This window comes from Peromyscus eremicus, chromosome 5 (assembly GCF_949786415.1).
Source record: "Peromyscus eremicus chromosome 5, PerEre_H2_v1, whole genome shotgun sequence".
In the NCBI taxonomy this organism is placed as follows: Eukaryota; Metazoa; Chordata; class Mammalia; order Rodentia; family Cricetidae; genus Peromyscus; species Peromyscus eremicus.
This window is the reverse complement of record NC_081420.1, coordinates 67,778,669-67,787,711: the sequence shown is the minus strand read 5'-3', so window position 1 is coordinate 67,787,711 and position 9,043 is coordinate 67,778,669. Positions and strand designations below refer to the sequence as shown.

The window sequence follows — 9,043 nt, the reverse complement described above, 5'->3', positions numbered from 1 at the left end:
GTCACTTCCCAGGGTATAATCTTTCAAACATACCATTAAAAGTCTACAGACAATGTAAAGAACTAAAGAGCTCCTGGAAAAAAAAAAGTCTATGCACTAGTTTTAAGGAGAAAAAACACCATTGTTACTTTGTTCCTACTATTGTTCTTTAAAAAATAACTTCATTTTTAATGATGCCTTGGATCCAAAGGACAGAAGGAAACCACTCTTGTCCTTTCAGTGACCATGGCCATATTTAATTCCTATGAAAGAAAGCTGAGCTTTTCATGTCTGTCAACTTTGCTCTATTTTCACCCTCCACGTGTGCACTGAGTGCTCTGATAGGATTCAAAGAAACACACTGACCACTGACCCTTCCCTTACGTGAACTGGTCTGTCTACATTCATTCCACTCTTAGCCCCATGGTGGTATCATCCTCTGCAGGGTAGTAAGCAGACACAAAGCTGGTTTCTGAGACCTCTGCTCATCCTCCTTTCTTTGTTTTGGGTTCTGCCTCTTGATGTTGAAGTAGATCAAAGCGCCTCCAAAGCTGCAGCTTTCTCATTGTCTTTCCAGTCATGGTGTGATGGAGGCTGATGAAGAGGAACACGAATGTTTGAAGCAGCTACAATAGTATCTCTTATGCATCAATCATAGACAAGATCTGAGTTGTGTAGGAAGGATATGTACCCATTGTGGAAGGTTTCTTTGTGATGTCAGACAGAAATAATCATATGGAGCCAGGCTTTCCTAGGCAGAGACCCTCTCTGTGATGTGCATGTTCAATGTATTAGGTGAGTCTGCAGTTAAGGCACGGTGCCTCAAGTGGGGATTAAATTACAAAACCTTGAAATACAGGATACCATGCACTGAAACAGCTGTCCTGTGAACTAAACGTTGGATATTTTAAAGTTATCAGGCAAACAGCTAAGTGTGCAGAAATACAAAGACTTCAGAGGCTACAGAGTAGTCTACCAAATAGGCAGTTGCTGAAAACTGAACATCCAGTACTCTTGTAAATCAAGAAAATGTGTTTGGAGAAATCTCTAATTTGTGTTGTCCTCATTCTTAGGGCATACCTTACTCTCTATCATTTTCTTTTATGAACATCTACAGTTTTAAATGAACATGCTAAATATTTAATTCTAGTTAATTGTTTAAAATAACATTTCTGAGTATGACATAAATTATCAAATGTTCTCAAAAAGTGAAATTCCCATGCATTTTTCTAGTAACAAGGCTTTATTTCATCCCTCTCTATCATCTCTATTGCTATCTTTATTATCATTCTTTGTTTATAAGTAATAATTTTCCATCATCATTATAAAATTTCCCCTGGTTTAGTTTTTATTCTGTATGTGTAGTATAGCATTTTTATATGGTCTTGAATATGCTATTTACCTAAATGGACATAATAGATCCAATTTGAACTTTTCCTATGTGATATGTATCATATGTGTGTACATTTACATGTGTGTGGGCACATATGTGTGCATATGTCTGTGGAGGTGTGAGGTTGATGTAAGGTGCCATCCTCAATCACTCTCTTCTTCATTCATTGAAATAGGGTCTGCTAATGGAACCTAAAGATCATCAATATGGCTAATCTGGCTAGCCAACTTGCTCCGGGGATCTTCTTGTCTTCTGAACCCTGAAATTCCATGTAGTCTGCCATGTCCACCTGTCATTTGTGGGTGCTCATACAATCTCCTGTCCTTACACTTTTTCAGCAAGCATTTTAGTCACAGATTATTCCCCATAGTTGTTTATATAAATACACATTTATTTTATTTCAGCTGGAAATGGTTACTACTTTTCAGGCATACTGAAATAAACTATTAACATTTCTGATACTAATATGATAATAATGTTAAATTTTCATAAGTCTGCTTTAATTTGGCATTGAATTGTTTCTTTTAAAAAACAGGTTTCATAAGCAGGTTAAGAATGAATACTGTTAAGAGACCTCTATATTAACATAATTCCAAATTTTATATATCCAGTACTATGAACATATGTACCTGAAACAAAAATTGTGAGGAACATCATATGCCATTTCTGAATGCTCACTGCAGAGTGGTTATTAGCAAAGTTAGTCACATGAGCTTTCCACCACAAGCTTCCCTTGACTTAATATGTCTAATCCTTCATAAGGAAAAATAAAGAAAATATATCTGTGAAGAAGGGCTGAAAGAATTTTTAGAAAGCAGAAAAACTATATTTTCCTGTCACATTCTTCCTCTGCAACTGTAGCCCCTGCTAGTACCAACATCTTAAGTTTGCATCCTTTATAATATTCTAAGCAATTCAAAACTTAACTCCAATGCATATAATATATAAACTCTTTTTTTTGCATTTACTTTAGAAATGGTTTTATTTATGTACAAATAATAAGCAACATTATATCCATAAATTCTATTTTCCAAAAACAATTGGTTGTTTAAGAAAATCAAAAATGCTGGGTGTGATGGTGTACACCTTTAATCCCAGCACTCAGGAGGCAGAAACAGGTGGATCTCTGTGAGTTCAAGGCAGCCTGGTCTACATAGTGAGTTCCAGGACAGCCAGAGCTACATAATATGAGAGACCCTGTCTCAAAAAACCGAAAAAGAAAACCACATAATAAATTTTAAAAGGTACCAATATTCTTCTGCTTCTAGACCATTGCTGGGCTGGAGAGAATTGGAGGGGAGGGGTGTTGGGCCAGAAGTCACAACTTGGAATTGAGCATTCTCCAAAGCAGTAAGAAGGTACCATTTTGGCAAAGTTTATTCAACCACGTCCCACCCCCACCGTCACAGGCCGCCTATTGGAATGGCTGAAGCGGGGCGGACAGCCCAGCCTAATTCAGCTGCCTTGTAGCATTGTATGCGGCCAGCATGCAACTCTAAGAAGCTACTAAGGAGACTAAAGCAAAGCAAGAGACTGAGGCTGTCCTGAGAATGGTTAGTTCCTTGTTGTGACCTCTGCTTCAGTGACCCTAATAAACAGACTATCCTAAGTGCAAGGAAAATATTACATCGTGACAGATTTCACACTAGCAAGACAGTCAGCACGGAAATGTTGCCTGGTGCCATTAAGCAACAACTCAAACCATGTGATGTCCAGAGTTCGTGCCTTCATCTACACACAAACCTTTGTGTTTATGTGAGCATAGCACGGTGAAGCAGAACATTGAGCTGAGATCTAACACCCACGACGGATGCTTTTACAGGCTGCAATATAAGAGGGAAGCTCGTGAATCACCTTTGAGGGACCTTACATAACCAATCAGTAACTTAGGGATCGACAGTTTCCACTGGTTTCCAGTGTGTCCAGGGCTGGTTGTAGGAGGCACCATTAGGAAGCATCCTCCATGTCCACATCCTCCTGCAACTGCTGGACCATTTTTTCTTCCAGCTGCTTTCCTTTGCCTGCAAGAGGAGCCCAGATAAGATGGATGCTCTGCTTGACTTCTTTGATGTCCTGAACCTTCTGTAGCTCTTTGTTTTTCTTCAACCTGTTCATTATAAACTTAGCCTGGCGTTTCTGCTTGATCTCTTCAACCCTCTTCATTGCATAGATAGTTTTACTCCAGAGCTCTCGCTGGTATTTCACAGGTTCATTTCTACGTTTTTCAAATTCAAATGAGTTGTCCACGGTGAGCTCCTTGCCAGCCGCTTTCCGGAAGGCTGTAGTCCCCCTGACCTTGCGTGGGTTCCGCTTCTTCTTGAAGTTTTTATGACACTTGGATTTGCAGAATCGGAACACCTTGCAGTCGTTGCGGACGAACATCATGCCGTGGCCCGGGTAGATCGGCCCGGAACAGAGGTAACATTTCTCGATCCTCATGTGGACTCCGCGTGGGACCCACCTCCCAGGCGCCGAGCTGAAGAGGAAGGGGTCAATATATAAACTCTTAAAGGCAAACAGTGGCAGTTCTCCTATAGCAAATCTTCACAGACTGAATGTTTTTATACACTTTACCCAACTCTACACATTGAATTTCTTTCTAGATCCCAGTGTGGAGGCACTCAGAAATTGGGGCTTTGGGTAGTAATTTTACCACAAGTAAGTTTATTAGGGTGGGTCCCTCGTGGTCATATTTGTTCTCTCATAATAGAAGACATCAATTCCTCAATTTGAGACTGCAAAAAGATGTCATGTGGAAGGGAGGCCATCTGGAAGCCAGGATCCCTGAGAATGAAGCAAACTTGTCCATTCTCTTAACATTCGACTCAACAACTTTAAACAACAATGAATAGTTATTCTCTTGTTAAAGTCACGAAGTCTGTGGTATTTTGTTATGGAAACTGGAGCTGAGGAAAGTACCAGTTTGTGTTTCAGTTGATATTTTTGGTTTCTGACAGCAGAAGCTACCTTTGACCCACTCACTGATGAAAGGGGACGTATTAAAAGGAGACCAAGAAGTGCACAGAATTAAGAAGGCAAAATGACCAGAACCTGTAAAAGTTTCTCACATTTACTTTGTGTCAAACATGCAATTAAAATTGGGTCATCGGCCTTCCTGGAATTTCCATTAAATGCCCAGCCACTCTCCAGTCTCGTGGATCTTTGCCTATGATTCTAGTCCTTTTCAGAAAGAAATTAATTGTTCTTTGAGTTCAACTGTGTTGGTATATATAGTTCAGGATTTGCTAAAATCAATTTCAAAAGGACTTTCAGCCATAATTGTACTTAACTTTGCTGTCTTCTAGTTTTATTTACAGCATGGCTCAGGCATTTTAACTGGAAAGAGAGATGGTGGCAGAAAACAGTTTAAGTAGCAGAAATCTGGTCCACACACTCCTACAGAAAGTGCTCTTACACACTGTCTTAGTTAGGGTTTCCATTGCTGTGAAAAGACACGATGACTGTGGCAATTCTTACAAGGAAAACATTTAATTCAGTTTGGCTTATAGTTTCAGAGGTTTAGTCCATTATCTTCATGGTGGCATGCCGGCAGACATGGTGCTGCAGAAGGAGCTGAGAGTTCTACATCTTGATCCGCAGGTAACAAAAAGTAAACTGAGTGCCACACTGTGCATCGCTTGAGCATAGGAGACCTCAAAGCCAATCTGCAGTGACCTCAAAGCCAATCTGCAGTGACACACTTCCTCCAAAAAGGCCTCACCTACTCCAACAAAGCCATACCTCCTAATAGTGCCACTCTTTTTTTGTGGGCCATTTTCTTTCAAACTACTGCATTCCACGATCTGGCCCCCAAAACCTTGTAGCCATTTCATAGTGCAGAAATGAATTCAGTCCAACTTCAAAAGTCCCAGTCTCAAACTTATTTAAAAGTCTAAAGTTCAAAGGCTCTTCTGATATTCATGCATTTTCTTAACTGTAATCTCATAAAAAAAAATCAAAAGTCAAAAAGCAGATCACAAACTTCCAACACAGTATATACATTGCCATTCCACAATGGGGGGCAGGGAGCATAATGAGGAAATACTGTACCTTCAAAGCAAGACTGAAAACCAGCAGGGCAAACTCCAAACTCTGTATCTCCATGTCTGATGTCAAAATGCTCTTCAGATCTCCAGCTTCTTTCAACTTGTTGACTGAAACATACTTTCTCCTGGGCTGTTTTCACTCTTTCTCAGCAGCTCTCCTTGGCAGGTATTCTATGGCTCAGCAATCTCCAACATCTTGGGATCTCCAAGGCAATTCAGACTTCATCTGCATAGCTTCACAGAATGGCTTCCATAGGGCTCCATTCAGGGACACCCCTGACACATGCCTGGCCTCAGCAGCTTTCTTTAGGCATGGAGTCAAATTCTATAACCCTTTTTTTATATCCTTAGCTCTAAAGCCTGAGCTATGTTGCCAAAGCTTTCTACTTTCTGGGGCTGGAGCATGGCCCTCTCATTCAATTACATCTTCACCAGCTTCCTATTTTCGATGGTGTCTTTCACTTTCTAAGCTTGGCTGTCCTTGAACTTACTCTGTAGACCAGGCTGGCCTCAAATTCAGAGAGCCACCAGCCTCTGTTTTATGAACGCTGGGGTTAAAGGCATGCACCACCACACCTGGCTCTAAGCTTTTTTTAAATTCCTTTTCACTAGTTGGAAGCTTAGCTGGATGGGCTCATACCCTGAGATCATCACTCCAATTATTCCATTTCTTAATCTGTTTATCTCCTTGAACATAGAATATAGCTTCATACCACTTCCTGGTGCCCCTTTTGTCCTCAGTCTGTATATTTTGTAACATTCCATGTTCAGCTTGCTCCTTTTCATTATAAATCTTTATAAGTGTGAACACTAATAACCACATGACAGAGTCTACACAAGGCTGTTTTGAGATTTCCTCTGCCAATCAAATTAATAATCCAAATCTTTCCACTTTAGCCTTAGGGAGACTCTTTGGACAAGGGTGAAAAGCAGCCACATTCTTCACCAAAATATCACAGAAACAATCTCTAGGCCACATACTAAAATTCTTCTCCTCTGAAACCTCTTGAGGCAGGACCCCACAGCTCAAATCACCCTCAGCACCATGGTCTTCCGTGCTCCTACTAGTATGGCCCATTAAGCCCCACTCAAAGCATTCAACTGCTTTTCTAACCCAAAGCCCAAATTCCTCCAAAAAAAAGCATGGTCAGGCCTATCACAGCAATACCCCAGTGTTGTGGAATATTTGATCACATTGTGAACCCAGAAATTGTGTTAATTAAATAAAATCACCTTTGGGTCAAGAGGTGGAGCCAGCAACTAGTTGAAGTAGCTACAGAGAATTAGAGGGAATCTGGAAAATGGTAGAGAAATGCACAGGAAGTAGTGAGGAGGGACTTTTCAGTTTGGCAGTCTTTTTGTGGTTTGTGACAGTGGAAGGGAAACTCTCTTGAGATGCTGGCTAAGGAGCAAGGTTAGCAGGGTGCTTCTCTGCCTCTCTGAACTAGCACATTTTCACCCCAGAATCTGACTCCTGAATCTTATTTGGTAAAATCATAAGATTCAGATTTAGTATAAAATCAACACCCCAATCCCTGCACCAACTTCTGTCTTAGTTAGGGTTTCTAATGTGGTGAACAGATACTACAACCATGGCAACTCTTATAAAAGAAAACATTTGATTCAGGCTGCCTTACAGTTTCAGAGGTTTAGTGTATTATCTTCATAGCAGCATGCAGGCAGATATGGTGCTGCAGAAGGAGCTGAGAGTTCTACATTTTGATCCACAGGCAACAGGAAGTGAACTGAGTGCCACACTGTGCACAGCTTGAACATAGGACATCTCAAAACCCACCCTCACAGTGACATACTTCCTCCAAAAAGGCCATACCTACTCCAACAAAACCACACCTCCTAATAGTGCCACTCTTTTTGTGAGCCATTTTCTTTCAAACTACCTCACAGACTGAGCTATCTTGTGAGCCCTTATTTCCATCATTGAAATGTTAAATTTTTCAGTATGTGATTTTTCTCAATTTTAAAAGAAAATCTTTAGAAATTATAAAAATATTTGTGTAAAAGCACCTAAGTTGGAAAAAAATGTGCATTGCCACTACATCTTTCAAGTTTTTTTTTTTTTTTTTTTTTTTAAGTTTCATCCCCTAAATCTGCAACTCTGAATAAAGCATTCAGGTGATGCAAGATGCTTTTGCATCCTCTTCATTCGATATTTTGTTATGAGATTGACCAATGTTATTGAATGTAGCTGCACTGTATCTGTTTTCCTTCTCATACATTGTTATATTTGATTTACAGTTTTTTTTCTTAATATACATGAAGCTAACTGACAGATGTGTGGTTGCTTCAATGGATTCAAGTATGTGTCTGTTTCCTGAAAGAAGTGATGGCTGGCTCATGAGCATATGCACATGCTCACTGTCAGCAAGAAGAAACAGCCTGGTTGCTTCTTTTTCTTGGTCTTGTCAGCATTTCCTATATGTGAATTCCTTGGAATTTGCTGAATATCTTTGTCAACTCAGACCATTAACTACAAAACGCCATAGACAGAGAGACTGGGTTCTGGAGCCTGAGAATTACAAAATCAAAATGCCTGAAATGGTAGGCTTTATTTTGAAGACTCTTCTCATCTTGCATGTGGCCACCATCTTTTCTTTCCATTGTGTGCTCTGGGAGAGGGATTAAACTCTCTGATGTCATTTTGTGTAAGGACAACACTCTCAGGAACTTAATTACTTCTCAACAGTCGACTTCTAAACATTACTTATTGGTTTTTATAGCTTCACCATATTGAGTATACATGAACATTCAGTCTAGAACAACAGCTTTTTATCAATATAGGGACATTCTTTGGCTTATATTAATATATAAATTAAGCTAATATCCACTGGTATCTAGTTGTAAATTTAATATGGATGTTGCTAATAACTTCAAAGTTTGAAGATTTATTCATATATTTTGGCTCCTTACTTTTGTAAATTATGTGATCGTTATTAGCTTTTCTGTTTATTCATTCTCATGTGTTTGTAGTGTTAAAATTCATTTGTTTCAAATAAAATTCACTCATTGGTTTCAAACAAAATTTCCCACTCTATAATTTATTCTTCCATAGCTTACTGGTTTCTTTAATTGAACAGGAAGTTTTTCAATTCAAGGTTAGATATTTTAGTATTTTTCTATTGTTTATAACACCTCTTAATTTTTATTTTACTCTGTCTCTGTCTCTCTGGTGTGTGTGTCTCTGTGTGTATGTGCATGTGTGTCCATGTGTGTGTATGTGTTCGTGTGTGTGTGTGTGTGTGTGTGTGTGTGTGTGTACATGTGTGAATTTTCCTATGTCATGGTTCAAATATAAAAATCAGATCACAACTTGCAGAAATCAGTTCTCTCCTTCCACCATTTCGGTCTTGGGATGGAAATCTAGTGGTCAGGTTAGGCAACAAGTGCCTTTACCTGCGAAGCCATCTTACTGCCCTCCAGGAGAGGATCAGAGAGCTTGCTGTAAGACATTGTCATGCAGAGCAGATAGAGGGTATGGAGGGGCAGGCCACCATTTCATGGCAGCTGTGGAGCAGCAAGAAACAAGACAGGAAGTACTTAGGACAAGGCAAACCCTTCAAGACATATCTCCAGCTTACTAGTTAATTTTTTTTATTTGTTTTATGAG

The 9,043-nt window shown here is 39.6% G+C and overlaps 1 protein-coding gene across 1 annotated transcript; it reads right to left on the bottom strand.

The window, feature by feature from the left end:
- Window positions 1–3,301: 3,301 nt before the first annotated feature.
- On the bottom strand, window positions 3,302–3,821 carry LOC131910538 (probable ribosome biogenesis protein RLP24). The gene has a single exon (XM_059262452.1). It carries the CDS (start codon window positions 3,809–3,811, stop codon window positions 3,320–3,322), a length of 492 nt encoding a protein of 163 aa, XP_059118435.1. The 5' UTR covers window positions 3,812–3,821; the 3' UTR covers window positions 3,302–3,319.
- Between the last annotated feature and the right edge of the window lie 5,222 nt (window positions 3,822–9,043).

What these genes read in the sequence shown, in the direction of transcription:
- LOC131910538 (XM_059262452.1), bottom strand. Translation starts at nt 3,811, where the DNA reads ATGAGGATCGAGAAATGTTACCTCTGTTCCGGGCCGATCTACCCGGGC.